Below are 20,122 nucleotides of genomic sequence, written 5' to 3' on the forward strand. Positions count from 1 at the left end.
ACAAGTAGAATCCAATGTTTCTGATGATTTAAAGGTAGCGAACAGTTCTACAACGAAAATAAGTGCAAAAGGTGTTGTGACAATGTCAATGAGCATTGATGGTTGTGATAAAAGTTTCAACCTATGCGATACATTATACGTACCTGATCTGCGTACTAATCTACTCTCAGTCGGGAAGATCGTAGACAGGGGTCACTGCGTAGTGTTCGACAAAACATCCGCTTGAGTTACAGATGCGAATGATAGTTCCTTATTCATTGCACATAGAAAAGCCGGACTTTATTACGTTAATGGGTCATACACCGAAGAACAGGGAAAAATTGCCCGAGCGAAGATACGCGTAATAAGTAATAAGGTCAACTTTCCGAAACATCGTGCCTTTTTCAACAAATAATAATAACAATAATAATAATAGTAATAATAATAATAATAATAATAATAATAATAATAATAATAATAATAATAATAATAATAATAATAATAATAATAATAATAATAATAATAATAATAATAATAATAATAATAATAATAATAATAATAATAATAATAATAATAATAATAATAATAATAATGGCATGTGACCTCCTCGTGCAGGTCTTTTGAACTGATGCCTTTCAGTGTAAAGTATGAATAACAAAGGTGAGAGATTACAGCCTTATCTAACACCTGTAAGTACCTTGAACCAAGAACTCATTCTACCATCAATTCTCACTGCAGCGTACTTGTCAACATAAATAGCTTTGATTTCTTTTAATAATCTACCCTTAATCCCAGTATAGTTAACATTATTTTCCTTGGTACTTTGTCGTATGCCTTCTCTACATCTACGGAACGTAAATGTAACTGTCTATTCATCGCGTTCCGGTAGCATTTTTCAGTCATCTGTGCATACTGAAAATCTGATCCTGACAGCTCCTCTGTAGTCTAAAACCACACTGGTTTTCATCCAACTTACTCTCAACCACTGATCACTCCCTCCCTTCCAGAATACCAGTGAACACCTTGCATTGTATATTGATCAATGAAATACAGTACTTTGATAGTTACTGCACTCCTTCCTGTTCCCTTGCTTAGAGATAAGTTCAATTACTGGTTTTGTCCAAGCAGAAGGTACCTTACTAACATTCCATGCTAATCATATTACTCTTTGAAACCATTTTATGCCTGCCTTACTGCCCTTGACTCAGGGATTGGGTGTTTGTACTCTCTGTAATACCCTGCAACTCATACACCACACACAACACTGTTCTCTGCTACAATAAGATGCAGTTCCCCGTGCAGGGCAGATGCTGCCCGCTAATGTTGGAGGTTCTGCCTTACAAGGGCTGCACCAAGCTAACAATAGCCACACAAAATTACCGTATATCATAATTACACTGTGGTTTAAATCCTGGTGACTCCATGTGAGATTTGTGCTGGACAAAGCAGAGGCGGGACAGGTTTTTCTCCAGTTACTCTGGTTTTCCCTGTCATCTTTCATTCCAGTAACACTCTCCATTATCATTTCATAGCATTTATCACTCATTAATAAATCACCTTGGGAGTGGCGACCCCATTGTAATAACAGCCTATATATGTTTCATTCATTACATCCCTGACCCGGTCAATGACTGGAAAACAGGTTGTAGGTTTTCATTTTCATCATAATTATATGTATTATGGTATGTAGGATTCCAAGTATACCCAGTATGCCTTTCTGATTCAAGATTGTTCAATACCTTCCAAATTATTTTCAAGGTTTACAATTTGAATAAAGCTCAATGAATTTCAGGAAACATTTGCTGATGAAGAAAAGGCCAGTGCTGCTGCTATGAGAAGCCAAGTACGTGGAGTTATAGTCATAGGAAAAAACTTTTCCTCAGCTTTTGAAGACAAAATATTGAAAGAAAATGATGAACCAATACTAGATGGTGATATCAAAGTTGCTATATATGAAACAGGTAAATAGATAACATGCCTTGTAAGATAAGGGCAGAAAGTAGCAAGGATGAAGTCAGACTAATGGTAGTGGTGATTACTGCTTTTAAGGGAAAATGAATTTGGATTGTCATTAAGGGAGAGTAATGTTCTCAGTTATCTACTGCATTTGCTTGCATATAATGTGCAACATGAATTTCTTTGATATCAGAAAATTATTCTGTACCTGCATAGCTTTTGTTTTATTAGTAATATTGAGAGCAAGTTAATCAAGGGATTGTATCTATTCTTTAGAGGGTCTTGAGTTGTAATTTTAAAGAATTATCAAAGTACCTGACAGAAAGAGTAGGAACAGAAGGATTCCAAGGTCAGGAATGAGCTAATATAGGTAAGAGAAGTAAGATTGCTAAACTTTTTCACAGTATAATTTTATGTGCTTCAATTTCTATCACATCAAGAAGCATTATGGTTACTTGGCAGATTACATGTTATAAATCTCATTGTAAACCGTATTGGATATAGATTATAATAGTCGTAAATAAAAAACAACTAGATAAACTACCTTTCCAATGCTTATCAGGCCTTCCTTAGCAGCTAAGGTGGCTAGTCGCCTCTCTTCCAACATAAGGGTCTTCAATACATGCTCATTGCATTTTATTCTCCATCTAAGACTTTGTTGAACTCTCAATGGAACCTCAAGGACACCTTTTTGTTATTTGTTTTAGGATTAAAGGTTTTTTATATTTTCTCAATTATTTAATGTATTCTATTTAGTAAACTTAATACAAGAATTGAACTTCTGTCTTATGTTTTCAAAACATATGCTTTCATAAGCTTAATAACTAGTTTACTAAATTATCTCAAATGTAAAAGGTTAGAGGATTTTAAATATAATTTTAGCTTTAATTTATTATTATTAAAGGAAATTTGGATACTTGCCTCTACACATATATGCAGTTTCAGGCATGATTAATTCTGTGATATGAACTATTCCACTAGTCAAATAACTATTAAGTGATTTTTTGTACCTGACTCTCATTTTCTATGCAATAGAATGAGATTTAACTTGTGACTATTTTACTTCATTTAATGAAAAATAAAAATGATTTTTAGAAGTATTGCAAAACAGTTTTTTAGTGATTGACTGATAGCAATCCAAAATCTAATATGATTATTTATTTTATTATCAGCTTATGTAATTTGATATATTTTAACCCCTGTCAATATCAATGTAGTGTTATTATATTAATTATGTGAAATTGTTAGAAGCTTATACACTAATTATACGGTTATTGATTGTCACTAATGAGAACATTAGTTCTTAGAGAACTAGGTTCAGGGCCATAACCAAACTTTAGGTTAAGTTTATTATGGCTGAAGATGCTTACGACAGTTGAGCGAAACATGTCCCAACTTATATAACACCACTTGTAATGATTTTATCCTAAATATAAGAATTGGTAAGTATTGGAAAGGTGGTTTACCTTATTGTTTTTTATTTATGACCATTATATTTGGCAGATTTCAAATTATAGGTGGTTATAGACTTTGCCAAAATGTATGGTAATCAAGCAGCAAATCTTGAATTCATTTGATCTGAAAGTTCAAGAATCAAGAATTTTTAGTTGCCATTGACCTTATACAATGTATAGGCTTCCTCAACTGATAATAATTTAGTACTTAATATTAACAAGGCTAAATATACAAACCCCTTTCATTAAAACTAAATACTAACATTACGCATTTCTACGAATTTGGAGGTATTATAAAATGGATTTTCTAAAGAGACATAAATATACAAATTAATAATTGTCAGTATTTTAAGCTTAATGAATAGAGGTCAACAACCAGCTCTACACATTGTGCGGACAATTTTTTTCTGTATTAGAAGAATATTATATACATAAGTAGAGGGCTATAGTTCAGTAGTTCTACATAGGATCTACATGATAGGTTACTTTTTAACAACTTGTAATTAGTTACTTTTCAATCTAATGCTAATACTGATTAACTCTTAGAAGGCGGAAACAGGTTGCCTGTGAACAGAATTTAATATATTAAATGGTCAGAGATCCAGCATCACCGGCAGATGTGGTAATTAAAAAACTCAACAGATGGCACAGTAAATTACATGTATAGGTCTGGCTGAAAGGAGAATCCTATAATAAAATTGCATTATCTCCCTGCAAGCTTTCAACAAGCTGTGAGAGGCTATTGTGTTCAGTCATGCATGCGTTGTGAGTTTTGAGACCAGCTTTCTGCTATTTATATCGCTGTTTTGCAATATGGTTAATAAGAAGAAAGCCAGTAAGCAATAGGTTGCTTCAATTTTGGACTCTACAGATGTAGATGAAAGTGATTTTTCATTTGAACAGTCCAAAGATGGAGATTCAAGTAATGAGTCTTCTCAGTGCAAGAGTGACTAAAGTACCCCAGAGAATGAAACAGGATTGACATGAATAACGTGGACCAGGACCTTCAAGTACCATTTTGATATATAATATTAATCAAGGACCAATTTTACATTCATATTTTGACATGGCACCAAGCCTACAGAATACTTTCCACTTTTCTTTGATACCAAAATTTTGACATAATTCACCAGGAAATCATCATTCAGGGAAAGAAATGGAAACAACAGGTAACACCTCTATCTAGAACATGTAGAATCAAAGATTGCTCATCTAATAATGTTATTGACTTTATATCCCGCCAACTACTTTTTTGATTTTCAGAGATGCTGAAGTGCTGGAATTTAGTCCCGCAAGTGTTCATTTATGTGCCGGTAAATCTACTGACATGAGGCTGACGTATTTGATCACCTTCAAATACCACCGGACTGAGCCAGGATCGAACCTGCCAAGTTGGGGTCAGTAAGCCAGTACCTCAACCGTCTGAGCCTCTCAGCCCGGCAACTGGTTATCTCCAACACTATTGATTGGCATAATAACTTATTTGTGGAATGACTCTTATGCCTCTTTTGCGCTAACATGCTGCTGCAAAAAAATCGATAATATCCTATGGATCTCTGTGTTGGAGTACATCCGATATTATAGTTAATTAATTAATATTATGTACATCTGCATGTTTATAGCTAGTGTTCGATAATTCTGGATGAGTTTTAATTTGCCATACTTTTGGTCCGTATACAGACATAAAACTCTTCTGCCCGTGTAGGGTTAAGAGTAAGACAAGGACAGCTGTCCCTAACTTTGCCGGGATAAATAAATTATCTATCTAACATAATTTTCAAAAGAAAAATACCTGTACTGCACAAAGTAAAATTACCTTCTAGTATTCACATACGGGTGCAAGATAAAGGTTCGATGTACAGCAAGAATGTTCATGGCTGCATAGTAGTAGTATGGATCAAGTGATCAAGGGCATTACTTCAATATCAAGCACTTGTTATCTAGGAGAGTTTTCAAGAACATTAAGGAGAAGAAAGAAGAAAAGAAATGCTCAGGGACCTGAAGACTGATGTGGTCATGATTGCTCATGAACTGACATTGCACTGATTGGATATATGTACAAACTTATCAAGGACTAAGTGTAACAGCTTTACACCAAGTGAATGGTAGAGTGGGACCTCAAGAATCTCATTGCAGTGGACAAAATAAACGACCTTTTGAAGTGTTGTGCCAGTGGATTGTTCTTGCATGGAGCATGATTTCAATGGAAATACATTACTAAGAACTTCTGAAAGACTGGCATGGTACATCCCTTGAATGAAAGGGAGAATAATGCCAGTATTTACTTAAACAATTTGACTAGATGTATGGAGAGTTGCAGGTTAGGAGCATACAGTTTAGGTCTGAGGAGGAAAACATGAATATGAAGATTTATGCCATAAATCATTTTGCTATGAAATAAATGAAGAAATGCATAACTACGATCAAATTTAATCAGTACCAGAGCACTGTTTATTCTCTTTTTGCACAGAGATGCGGCACCTCTCTCATAAGTAGTTTTGCTGCTCATCTTTTCTTAAGCTTTTTGCACTTTATGGTCACCAATGCACATTGGTTTCAAGTCTTATGGAATAATGTAATATGATTATCTACTTTGTTTTAAATGTTTATCCAATACTAACTAAAGTTAAAAGGTATTTTATTTGTAAATTTCCTAATATTCCTAAAATATATTAAACAGCTGTTGTGTACCAATCATTGACAGGTTAGTCTTTGTAATTGCAGCTTTAATGCTGTCTAGAGGAGATGTGAAGTAGCACAACAATAGTTGCTCAATTATTGTTACTGTTGATAAGTTTCAGGGGCTTAGGGCACTGTAGTCCATCACTCTTTTTGTTTTTGGCTCAGTAATTTTAGGGCATTTAAGGCTTTCAGCAGCCCCATTTTTGAATGACTGAATACTCTATCATGGAAGATCACCATCTGGGAAGAGAGTATTCATTTACTGTAATGTTAGTACTACAAACTGCTGTACAAAATATATTCCAATTGACAGTATGTTACAAGAAAGAATTTAAATATAATTGATGAATACATATCCCATAAATATTATTCGGATTTATCTTAAAAGTTAGACAACATTAACCTTTTAAGATATTTCCTGAACTTTATCAAAGTTATAGAATCAAGGATAGCACCTCTTGTGTATCTATTCTTACTAATATTAACTACATGTATTTTCTCTCTTTTTGCCTTCCTTAGATTTCTTTTTCATATTCATCTGATGATATTACATGCTTCTGCCATTCTTTCTAGTTTCTTTCATTCCCTGTTTAATAGCTTAGCAAGAGTGTAAAATTTAGGTTCATTTTCAGTTTTATGTATCTCTTTCCCATCTACATACTTCTCTCTGATTTTCTTGTTTCTTGACTGTCTTTTAGCATACGTGCCACTTCCATATGTTTATTGCATAAAATGCATTGATTTTCCTTTTTTTCTTATTACTTTATTCCTGTTAGGTCAGGATCATCCTGCTACTGTATGTGGCAGTAGACGGTACTACCTGCAACTGTCTGGCTGAGGGTCAAGCGACCATTACCAGGCTTGACACCCAAAGGAGGGACCAACAGCTATGGGCAGAGGAGCCCTTCCTTTGGAGGCCAGCTGAAGCCTTTGTGTACCTATCAAATCAATCAATCAATCAATCAATCAATCAATCAATCAATCAATCAATCAATCAATCAATCAATCAATCAATCTGCATTTAGGGCTGTCATTCAGGTGGTGGATTCCCTACCAGTTGTTTATCTAGCTGTTTCTTAAACATTTTCAAAAAACTTGGATTTATTGAATATTCCCTTGATAATTTATTTCAGAAACACATAAATTGACTGGAAAGGAGAACATGGTCAACGGCTTAGATAGTGGAAGAGGATGCAAGTGATTCAACAAAAAATTTCTTTAGTTTAAAAGGGAGAGTGGATTTAAATTTACTGAGACAATATAGCATTTGGTATATTTTTCTACATGCAGATATAGTTTGGGCAGACCAGGACGGATGTTTGTCATAAATTATACCAAGATTCTTTACTTTCGGCTATACTGTATGAGAGTGCCATTTATGAATAACTGATAATGCTGCTCGATTGAGCTTGCAAAGTAATTTAGGGTAAACAATAAATTGCCTGGGATTTTGATGGGTTTAATTTTAATCCGTGATGTCCATGGTCATCAAGTCTTCATTCAGGTGAAGTGTTTCTGAGTGTAGGTTTTTGGGTTTACTATGTATATACTATGTATCTGTATGTCATCCATGTATTAGTGGTATTTAAAGTGTCTTCATCTGAAAGCTATGGCATTTATATACAAAGAAAAAACAGGGGGCCCAGTAGAGATCCTTGCTGTATTCTCATGTCAACCAGACACCAATTTAAATATTCATTGTTTTTATTACACACTGCCAGCGGCTGGTGAGATAGGAACTGATCCACTGGAGTGCACTTGCGGAGAAATTTAAAATATGTAATTTGGATATAAGTACTGTATGTCTCTGTCAACAAAGCTTACTAAAGTCCAATAATGCTAGAACTGTCAGTTGTTTATTGTCTATAGCTTACTGCATTTCATCAGTCACATGTGTTAATGCACTGCAAGTACTATGTTTTGGTTTAAAGCTGGACTGGTGGATATCAAAGAGATTGCCTTGAGTAAGACAGTTGGTAATCTGCTTGTGAACTATGAATTCTAAAGCTTTTGACAGTATACATAAGATGCTAATCGGCAAATAGTCAGGGACGTCCTTTGCCAATCTTATTTTTGGAAGTGGGCGAACTATGGCCATTTTCCATATTTCCAAATAAGTACCCCGTTGTACTGAATAATTGAAGATATTCACCAATGGATAAATGATGTGATGGAGAATTTTCATCAGCATTTGGTAGGCTATATTATCTATGCCCCTACCCTTGGTCTTGATGCTTTTTATTGGGTCAATCAATTCTTGCTGTGTGATACGGCTGAAGTAAAATTTATCCCTGTGTGGAGATTGTGCATTATCATATGAATTACTTCTTTCTCTTTCATGACCAAATTAATTACCATTAGTGAGGAGATGAAATGGTCATTCAGTTCATCTATGCTAAGAGTTATTCTTTGTTAGATTTTTGGTTGTTGATGTCAAAATATTACATAGATTTCCACATCATCACAGATTGTACGTCAGATTTAATCAAGTTATGGGTCAGGGGCGTATTCTCCTTGAATGCAAGGCATTCATTGCATGCGTTATGATAACACAAATAACTGTCTGATTTACGATTTTAGGTTGTTTCAGGTCAAATATTAACGATTTCATCTCTCAGAAGTTCAAAAGGTCCGCGCAACTGTACTAGTTCCGTTGCTTGTGTGCTTGTGTGGTGCTGGTGTAGTCTCGCCGTCTACTCCACTCTCGGAAGAAAGAGACAGCAAATGTAGGAGTTACGGACGTAAGGCATTCAATCTTAAAATTGCATTCAGTGGCAGACGTAGTTCTGAAACCCTCCGAACGATTTCGCTGCAATTGAAACTTGGTCAGAATTTGTCACTCCATACCCGTGCTACCCTCTGCCACCTGTTAGCAACTTGGAGAAGTCAACATGTTTACAGTGAACAGGACACACAGATTACCCCCCAGCGAGAACACAACGTGACGAAACTGACCAATGCCACTGGGGTGACTTACCTCCAGTGCTTGAGTTGTGACTAACTAGTGAGTTAATTCATTGTGTGTTTTGCTGATTAGTGAGTTCATTCTGTGTGTGCTGTTCCTGTGCTATTCATCGTTTTCGGAGTTTTATTATATTTTGCGCACATGTGGTATTAACGATGGATGAGTCTAAAACGGATATAATTGTAAATCAGTTTGAAAAGCCATTTACTGGCCGTTCGTTTGATGAAAAGATGCAAATAGTTAAAGCCGCGAGACCTCTACCTTCCCTCGTAAATTTCTTCTTCTTCTTCTTCTTCTTCTTCTTCTTCTTCTTCTTCTTCTTCTTCTTCTTATTATTATTATTATTATTATTATTAATCTGCTTACCCTCCAGGGTTGGCTTTTCCCTCGGACTCAGCAAGGGATCCCTCCTCTACTGCCTCAAGGGCAGTGTCCTGGAGCTTCAGACTCTGGGCCGGGGGATACAACTGGGGAGGATGACCAGTACCTCGCCCAGGCTGCCTCACCTGCTATGCTGAACAGGGACCTTGCGGGGGATGGGAAGATTGGAAGGGATAGACAAGGAAGAGGGAAGGAAGCGGCCGTGGCCTGAAGTTAGGTACCATCGCGGCATTTGCCTAGAGGAGAAGTGGGAAACCACGGAAAACCACTTCGAGGATGGCTGAGGTGGGAATCGAACCCACCTCTACTCAGTTGACCTCCCGAGGCTGAGTGGACCCCGTTCCAGCCCTCGTACCACTTTTCAAATTTCGTGGCAGAGCCGGGAAACGAACCCGGGCCTCCGGGGGTGGCAACTAATTACACTAACTACTACACCACAGAGGCGGACCCTCGTAAATTTAAAAACAGAAAACAAGAATTGTGTACGCACGTTCAATCCAGAAACTTACAGTAAAACTGTTTGGCTCGAGTTCACCTACATGTAATTAGGGTGAGTAGAATTGAAATTTACTTAATACATTGTGTTAACTGCATGGTTACTAGTTGCATGCCTCAGTGGAGATTCCAGGATACGCCACTGTTATGGGTGTAATGTAGACTAGCACTTTGAATTTTAGAGGTCATTTTATTACGTAGTGTTTTTAAGGTCTGGTGGTTCACTTCCATTGGGTAGTGTTTGTATTGTCTATGAGCCTAGTTTCAGCCACTTAGTAGCCATCTTCAGCCAATAAATTTAACAGATTATGTAATAACTAAAATGTACCGATATGTATAACAGACAAAGGCAATGTTGCAGGAATAGTAATAACATTAAATCACATACTGTATAATAACAAAATTTATGGTTATGATCTTCTTGTCATGATGTCTTAAAGTTCACCTACGACCTCAGGCAAAGAAGTAAATCTGGAAATGATAGCCAGAATTAGGAATGAATAAACATACAGAAAAGAAATTAAAAAGGAGAAAAAAAATTTATGAGATTCACCTCTAATATCTGATGTAGAACAATCTGGAAGAAGCAGGCAGGCCATGTAACAAAGGAGTGGGCAGAGAACAAGCACTGACTTGCTGTAGGAAGCAGGCTATGTAAACAAAGGAGTAGATAGGAGGAGGAGGGGAGGGGGAGATGGTAGGGGAGGGAGAGGGAGGGGAGAAGGTGTGTCTAAGGTGGAGCTAAAGGATGTGGAAAGAAAAACTGCTGCTGAAAGGGGAATTTAAAGGGATCATAAAGGAAAGAATTCTTTTTATATGAGACATGATTACTAAGGAATTAAAAGGTCAAAATAAAATGTTTGATTTCCCTGAAATTTCATTTAGATTGAAGCTAGGATTGAAAAACTGTTCCAGATGGATAAAACAATTTTATGTAATATTGAGTGGGGGGGGGGACTTTTTGTATAACTTTGAGAGTTTTCATGTCTTGGTTGATATTAGAGAATGTTTGGTTAGTATCACCCATGTGCTGTCCCATGGCTGAAAATCTGTTGTATTTCAGGGCGTTAATATGCTCTAAGTATCTTGTATAGAAGCTCCTACCTGTTTGACTAACATACGACAGATTATAATTGTTACAATTGAGTCTATAAACACCTGACTTGAAATTGTGTAAAATATCTGTGTTTCTGTTACAAGTTTTGAAGGCTATTTTGATGTCTTGCTTTTTAAATATGTTTGTGATTTGGTAGACTTGTTTATTATTGTACATAAAAGTAGATAAAGAATTGTTGTGAGTTTTTCATTTGTTAAGGTGGTTGAAGGTTGGTGTTTACGTCTATAAAGGAGCTGTTGTAGCCATTAAATTTAGCTATGCTGCAAATGGTGTTTAATTCCTTTTTAAGTTCTTTTTTAGACGGCAGGATGCTAAAAGCATGGTATACCATACTATGGTATGCTGCACATTTATGGGTGTGTGGGTGTATGGAATCTTGATGGATTGTGTCAGTGGTTTGTGTTGGTTTCGTAAAAATCTTATAACTCAATGAACCAGGTTGTCTGATGATTGTTAGATATAAATAATTGAGTTTTTTATCATTCTCTGATTCTATTGTAAACTTGATATGTGGGTCAGTGTGATTAAGGTTGGATAGAGTGGTGATGGTGTCAGTTGCACTTTCGTTCATGATCACAAAGGTATCATTCATATATCTTGTCCAAAAAATAATATTACTAAAGATGTTATTATTAATTTTGGTGTGTTCTAAATGATCCAGATAGATTTCAGCTAGGATACCTGATACCAGCAATCCCATAGCTAACCCATTTTGCTGATAAATGGTATTGTCAAATGTGAAAAAATTGTTATTCAAAACCATTTTCAGAATGGAGATTAAATCTTGAATTTCTAGTGGGCTCAGACCACTGTATTTATTGAAATTGTTGTGAATAATGGGACAAATTTTTGAAATCGGGATACCTGGGTACATGTTAACAAAAACAAAGGAATGGAGAGAATAATTGGGTTGAATAGTACGGTAACATGATATTTTCTTTTTTTTTTTTTTTGCTAGGGGCTTTACGTCGCACCGACACAGATAGGTCTTACGGCGATGATGGGATAGGAAAGGCCTAGGAGTTGGATGGAAGCGGCCGTGGCCTTAATTAAGGTACAGCCCCAGCATTTGCCTGGTGTGAAAATGGGAAACCACGGAAAACCATCTTCAGGGCTGCCGATAGTGGGATTCGAACCTACTATCTCCCGGATGCAAGCTCTCAGCCGCACGCCTCTACGCGCACGGCCAACTTGCCCGGTAACATGATTTAGTTTTTCAACCAACTCATTAGTGTTCGTAATGGAATTTGCAGATTAAAAAATGGCAATTTATTTTGAGGAAATGTTGGATGAACTGTGAAATTTTATATAAAGGACTGGGCCTGTAATTAATGATGAGTCACTTAGGAACACAGTTTTATGTATTTTGGGAAGTGCTTTGGCTGTTGGCAGGCTTGGATTCATATTAATTTCTTTCTTTGCCTGTTAATAGACATGATGCATTTTTTTTTAGTGTTGCTGATGTTGAATTTTTAGTGTAGGATCTCTTTTGATTATAGAAAATGAGCTGCCTGTGAAGAATTGTTTATTTTCTATGTAATCTGACTTATTCATAATAACAGTGGAGTTGCCTTTATCGGCTTTTGTTATGATAATATCATTGTCAGTGATTTTCTTAAAATCTAATATTTGTTTTTGTGTTGGGAGTTTAGTTTGGCATATATTATTACTATTGGCATTGATTATTGGGATGGAAGGGTTTCTGTAAGATATAGAGTTGAAGATGTTATTCAGTTTATTTTTAGCTTTAAATCTCATCGCATTTCACTAATGGCTAACTTGGCTTCCACTGTAGTGATGATGATATCATTGAGAAGTTTGGAGGAGGGCCAGTTGTGTTTTAGACCCTTGCTCAATATGGATGTCTCAGTATCATTTAATATCACTTTAGAGAGATTGATAACAGGGAAGTGAAACTGAGCAAGTCTGTCAGTGAGTGTTCTTTTGGCTGGAATGGTAGTGGATTTAGAGTCTTTTAAGAATTTTAACTTTTCCTCCAGAATCTGATGTTTTTTTGATAACGTGGTCAATCAACATAAGATTGAAAAATATTCCAATGAGCATAAGAAAGGAGGTTAGTTATTTCGAGATGAGTCTCATATAATCTGTTTTTAAGAAAAGATTTCTTCTTATATAAAAATCTAATTTCATCTTGCAACCAGATTTTGTTAGTTCTGGTTTGAGTTTCCATAGTTTGAAAAGAGGATCTGTGTTTCTTAGTATTAACTTTCAGAAATTTAGGTGTCAAATCATAGGTTATATATTGTTTCAGGAAATCAATATCTTTGCTTAATTTGGCTATTTTAACTTTTAAGCCTAAAAATAAAAAGGCTTTCTTCTTTGCCTGATTGGCAGCATAATTATAAGCTATAAATTTCATTTTTGTTCCATATGTTTTAGTTATCACATAATCTGTTAAATTTATTTGGCCGAAGATGGCCACAAAGTGACTGAAACTAGTCCCAAGACTTATGTAATATCATTTACTTGATACATTGTATTGAAAAGGTGGACCCGCTTGTCAATCTATTCTTATAATTGCACTTCAATACGGAACAAAAATGAAATTTATAGCTTATAATTGTTTATGGGCAGTGTCCTATTTAGTCATTAGGTAGCAAATTTTGTCATATATCCACGATTTTGGAGTTCTGGAGCCCTTTCCCATGTGCACAGGTGTGTGTCAGTCATGGAGTTGCATTACTAGGGCATTAAATGTTGAAACTACTTCCTCTACATTATTGGCATAATTATCTCCATGCACGGCACAGAAAGTGCATCTTCTTCTAATTTGTCTGCATCAATTCGTCTGAGGTCCCTAAATGATAACATTTTTGTCTTTGGTTTCAGACTTTGTAATTGGTAGAACAGGTAGATTATGTCATGTCCAGATAGTCCCAGGGCTGATGTTTGTCCATGTTGCAGAACTTTGCCTGAATTGTTTGTTATTATTAGATCAAGGAAAGTGTGACTGCAATTAGTAAGGTGGATTGGCCCAAGGGGTAAAATTATCATGTTACATGCTTCAAAAGTATTATGAAATTGTTGAATAGAAGTTGCAGTACTGTCTAATAAGTTTGAGTTGAAGTCTCCCATTATAATAATGTGTTCATAGTCTGGCAGAAAGTTTAATATTTCAGTCTCAAGGTCGGTCTAATACCTTACTTTTGGAGGCTTGTAAACTACTCCCAGCAAGCATTTCACTCTAGACAGTTATCTCTACAAAAAAAAACTCTGGCTGGCATTCATACTGTGAAGGTGAATGGCTAATTATTTTAGGATTGAGGTTTCTGGCACTGGCGCCACCACTGCCACCGCCACCGCCACCACCACCACCACGCTTTCATTTCATAGAAAGATGCATGACAACAGCTGAGCTGGAACATTTGCTAGTCAACCACATTTTTTACATAAGAATAGCATGGAACAGGTGCAAAGAAAACAGGTTTTGCATTTCATCCATGCATGTTTGTGACAGCAATGACTGCACATTACAATGATAAACCTAAAGTGCTCTTGGAAATTGTTTCACAGTTTCGTTCAGGACAGTAGCGGCTGAGAGAGGGCCTGGTCTTTCTCTAGCAGCTATATGTTTAAGGGAGCAGTTAACAGAACAGAAGGGTAAAGGGATGGAGGTAAAGGAATGCACTTAGGCCTGCGGTCATCAGAAGCATGTCCTTGTTGTGTTAAAGGATACGTCAACTTTGGAATAGAAAAGTAAAACTAAAACACAACTACCGAGAGGATTATATATAAGTACAATTCAAGCAATACTGATTACTGTAGAAATAAAATACAATGTGAGGGTGATAAAAATTACAGAACACACTACAGTCAAATTATACAAGGTAAATCACACAAATGAATTTAATTTTAAATGAGACGGTTTGAATTAGCGTAGAAATCCGATACCTTGGGATAGTAAAAGATAAGATAGGAAGTGTTTTTTGGGAGAGAGTGATCGGGGGGGAGCAGGGGAAGAAAACATGAGAGTTAACTGTAGTATATTTCTACATGAAAGCAAGGGAAGACAGTATTTTGGTACTCTTATAAAAGCAAATGTAGTTCTGTTCCAAGTAGTGATGTTTGCAAATTATAATCTAGGAATATCATACATGCAATTGATATTATGTCTTGTACCACCTGCTAACTTAATTATGATATTGCTGTGATCCATCCAAGTGTTCCTCAGTCCATGAACAGTGATGGCTGCCTTCAATATTGTGAGACGAGTTGCAGTAAGATCCCTCCATATCGTTGGTTGGTGAACTTTATAGTTGGTGCTTCCATGTGGAAACTTCCTGCCTAGAGCAAAAGGACGTGAACTTCACAATGATGGGCCGAGGTTTTCTGGAGATGATATCCAAATTAGGCCTAGGAAATCATCAATGATAGAGTCGTGTATTTCTCTGTAACATAGTGTACAAATTAGGTTTAGGGATAGCATGGTCATCAACCACAAGCACAAAGTTGGACATTTAATTTGTTTTAAGTAGTGCAGCTGGTATTATGTTTAAAGATGTCACAATGATCATTTATGGATGTATTATTAGGATATATCAATTATCCAAGGATAGGAAGAAGTTCTTCCATTTATTTAATTTTGCACAGCCAGAAGATAAGGCTAATTTTTATTATTTATTCTTTTGCAGAATATTCCAGATATGTCATCATTGGCAAAAATCCAGCAATGTGAATTTATAAAATATTATTTATTTTCAAAATTGTAAATTCATGAGTCATTCAGGCAACGTTCAGCAAGAGATGATTTTTGTCAAATTTTAATTTTATTTGTGCATATCTTAAAATAAATGTCAAGCCTGTTTTAAGTTGTTTTCTCAACCCTTGTCCTTTAAGTGCCTCTAAAATTGAGATATCTAGCAAACGAGGGATCTCTTATACGCTCATTGAGTTAGACCGGGTAAATAGGGGCAATTATGTACTCTTAAGCTCTGCTCCCAATGGTGCATCATACAGTGGTTAAGTGTAAGAGTCCTAACTTCACCACCTACAAAGGATAAATAAATAAATAAATAAATAAATAAATAAATAAATAAATAAATAAATAAATAAATAAATAAATAAATAAATAAATAAATAAATAAATACTTAATTAATAGATAGATAGATAGATAGATAGATAGATAGATAGATAGATAGATAGATAGATAGATAGATAGATAGATAGATAGATAGATAGATAGATATCAACAGAGAAATTTCACATTCCTTGTTTTGGTCTCCCTTAATATGGCTTTGTCACTATATATACACGAATGCATAACCTGGCTATCTCTGAACTTAAAACAATAATCACCACCTTCACCTTCCTTGGTGGCCAACATTACCACAAAAATTATGATGTCAAAACAGCCATGAGATTATATAATTCACAAAATAAAAGCAGTTAGTATTGACTGTAATAGCTATTAAGTGTCGGCATAATAGGGAACAAAGGAAACCCAAATCACTTTCAAAATATATTTTTTCTGCATTTCTTTGTAAATAGTAGCATAAGGCTCATATATTCATTTTATCGAGAAAAATCGAGAAAAATTTGTAATCACTAAACCTTACAATGTATCTGCTTGATTACAGATATGCAGACAAAATTTGTTGTTCATGATGCACTTCTGTATGCTGTAAATCAATTGCTGGAGGAAATGAGAGCTGAATATGGGAATAAAGTGGATCGAGCTGACTCTCTGATCCAGGTACAATTGATGAAATATATCCATATAATATTATTGTAAATTATGAACAGTTTTATACTTTGTCTTTTACATTAACCTGTTTTCTTAATGACCAAATTTTCTCTAAAGTCTTCATGAGCTGTACGATAATTAATGTTATAAATTAAATGCACTCTTCAACGTGTTGCAAGTATGAAGAATGAGATTTCCACCTAATCAATACTTTATTACAAAATGTTTAAAGTTATCTACATTGAAACAGTACCAGTTTCGACCTGTAAAAAGGTCATCATCAGCTGTTGGTGAACCTGCTTAATAGCGATATTACGTAAAACATTACTAAAACTAATTTAACAAGAATGCCTTATTCTAATATAATATTACTATTAAGATATATACATATGGTACAATATGGGACTTAGACTCGTTGGAGTTCCATTCAAAAATCTGTGCTGTTGCCAACATTATGTCAAACAATATACATATATACATATGGTGCAATAAAGGGCTTTGGCTTGCTGGAGTCCCTTGAATGCCACACACTCCAAAAATTGTATAACAGAGGTTGAAAATACAGTTCCTATAGAATAGAGGATCACTGAGTTTCGGTGTTAAGTTGAAATGTCTTTGCAGTATGTCGGCACTGAGACCAACCGTTGTGAATGCACAATCAAGGTGCTTTGTTGGGCCACAATTTTGCGGGGAGCGTAATCGACTGAGGTTCTGTAGCTTGTTCATTCTTATTGTACGATGTTGCTGATAAATACTAATTTCCAGGTTCCTTGTTGAGGCATGTCATGCTATGGATGAAGTTTTGAAATTAAAGAAAGGTTGATAGAGTCCCCTCTTCACACTTGCATTTGTGCTCAGGTAAATTCAAAATCTGAGAAAGGAAAAGGAAGTGGAATTAGAATAACTGATAGAGAGTGCCTGCTAAATGGAAGTAGGAATTAGAATAACTGATAGAGAGTGCCTGCTAAATGCCTGCTAAATCTGAACACTACGACAGCAACACGACGCACACGCAACAAGGTGCAGCACACTCCCGGCTACACTTGAAGACATATCCAGCCCACACGTTACATACACTCCTTAGCACACAAACCATTTAGCAGGCACTCTCTATCAGTTATTCTAATTCCTACTTCCATTTAGCAGGCACTCTCTATCAGTTATTCTAATTCCACTTCCTTTTTCTTTCTCAGATTTTGAATTTACCTGAGCACAAATGCAAGTGTGAAGAGGGGACTCTATCAACCTTTCTTTAATTTCAAAACTTCATCCATAGCATGACATGCCTCAACAAGGAACCTGGAAATTAGTATTTATCAGCAACATCGTACAATAAGAATGAACAAGCTACAGAACCTCAGTCGATTACGCTCCCCGCAAAATTGCGGCCCAACAAAGCACCTTGATTGTGCATTCACAACGGTTGGTCTCAGTGCCGACATGCTGCAAAGACGTTTCAACTTAACACCGAAACCTCAGTGATCCTCTATTCTATAGGAACTGTATTTTCAACCTCTGTTATACAATTTTTGGAGTGTGTGGCATTCAAGGGACTCCAGCAAGCCAAAGCCCTTTATTGCACCATATGTATATATGTATATTGTTTGACATAATGTTGGCAACAGCACAGATTTTTGAATGGAACTCCAACGAGTCTAAGCCCCATATTGTACCATATGTATATATCTTAATAGTAATATTATATTAGAATAAAGCATTCTTGTTAAATTAGTTTTAGTAATGTTTTACGTAATATCGCTATTAAGCAGGTTCACCAACAGCTGATGATGACCTTTTTACAGGTCGAAACTGGTACTGTTTCAATGTAGATAACTTTAAACATTTTGTAATAAAGTATTGATTAGGTGGAAATCTCATTCTTCATACTTGCATTCTTAATTCATCAATACGGACGATGAAGCTGATAGATTATAGCTTCAACGTGTTTGAAGTAACATTATATACTGCAATAAATTTAAAAATTAGTTTTTTCTTTTCACTTTCACCATATATAGGGTCTCTCATATAAACTAAGACTGAACGTATGGTGTTTGTACTATGTGCTACGGCAGCTGCCTCAGCCGAACTTATGTTGCGCGGCCGCCCTGCTTTAAGCATGTATACAATCTTATGTGAAATCCTACCTTATAAAAGATGCTGGAAGTGTCGTCCTTCCTGGGTTATACAGGCATTGTATCTGATAACCACATTCAGGCTTACACACAAGTGAGTTATGCCACTGTATTGTTTCTGATTTCATTCGTAATATTTTCTTTCAGTTCCTCCAATGTGTGAGGATTTGTTCGATACATTTTTTCTTTCAGTTTACTCCACAAGTAAAAATCACACACTGTTAGATCTGGACAATGAGGGGAAAATAGACTAGCACTGATCACTTTGTCTGCAAACACTTCTGAGATTGTAAGAAGGGAATCTTCTGCTGTATGAGCAGGGGCTGAATCTTCAATCAATCAGTCACTACTGATCTGCATTTAGGTCTGTCGCCCAGGTGGCAGATTCCCTTTCTGTTGTTTTCTTAGCCTTTTCTTAAATGATTGAAACCACCAATGCGATTTTTCTTCTTTTGTTAACTGATGGAAGAACGGTGTCAAAATGTCATCTTGGTACCTCTCTGCATTTAATGTCATCTCAAAAAAAAATATAGGCCCAATTATTCATCTTGCATTAGCAGCACACCAAACACCAATGTTCCTATCATAATGAGGAAATCCAAAACACCATTAGGATTTTCTGCACACTGATAGTGAGAGTTATGACTGTTCACATGACCATTGTCCACCTCCATAGCATAACGGTTAGTGCTATTAGCTGCTGTCCTTGGAGACCCGGGTTCGATTCCTGGTACTGTCAGAAATTTAAGAATGGCAGGAGGGCTGGTATGTGGTTAAAATGGTACATGCAGCTCACCTCCATTGGGGGTGTGCCTGAAAAGAGCTGCACTACCTCAGGATGAGGACACGAATTTGAAGAACGGTCTCCCACAAGCCAGTGTCCTAGCACCAATGCTATTTAACATATATACCAACGACCAACCTCTTCCACCTCACACAAGGAGCTTCCTGTACGCAGATGACCTGGCCTTGGCAACTCAGAGTAAAAACTTCGAGCAAGTGGAACAAAACCTCACTGCTGCTTTGAAGATGCTCACAGATTATTATGAGGAAAGTCGATATTGCCTTGAATGAAACCTGCAGGCTAATCACAGGCTGTTTAAAACCAACATCCACACAGAAGTTGCTCGACTGAAGTCCAGGAAGAGTTTTCTACAGTCTTCTGTTCCACTTGATTCTGACCCAAAAAACCCCAGGGTTAAGCTATGGAAACAAGGTACCCAGATCATCCGGAACATGTTGAAATTGAAGAAAAG

At 36.1% G+C, this 20,122-nt stretch overlaps 1 protein-coding gene across 1 annotated transcript in view; it reads left to right on the forward strand.

Annotated features, from left to right (window-relative positions):
* The window catches only part of LOC136877090 (ABC transporter G family member 20), a 98,175-nt gene that overhangs the window by 20,390 nt on the left and 57,663 nt on the right, over positions 1 to 20,122 (forward strand). The window contains exons 2-3 of the mRNA XM_067150908.2: positions 1,772 to 1,940; positions 16,628 to 16,743. Coding sequence (XP_067007009.2) covers positions 1,772 to 1,940; positions 16,628 to 16,743 — 285 coding nt within the window. The remainder of the gene's footprint in view (positions 1 to 1,771; positions 1,941 to 16,627; positions 16,744 to 20,122) is intronic.

The sequence above is a fragment of the Anabrus simplex genome, chromosome 7 (genome assembly GCF_040414725.1).
Source record: "Anabrus simplex isolate iqAnaSimp1 chromosome 7, ASM4041472v1, whole genome shotgun sequence".
NCBI classification, from domain to species: Eukaryota; Metazoa; Arthropoda; class Insecta; order Orthoptera; family Tettigoniidae; genus Anabrus; species Anabrus simplex.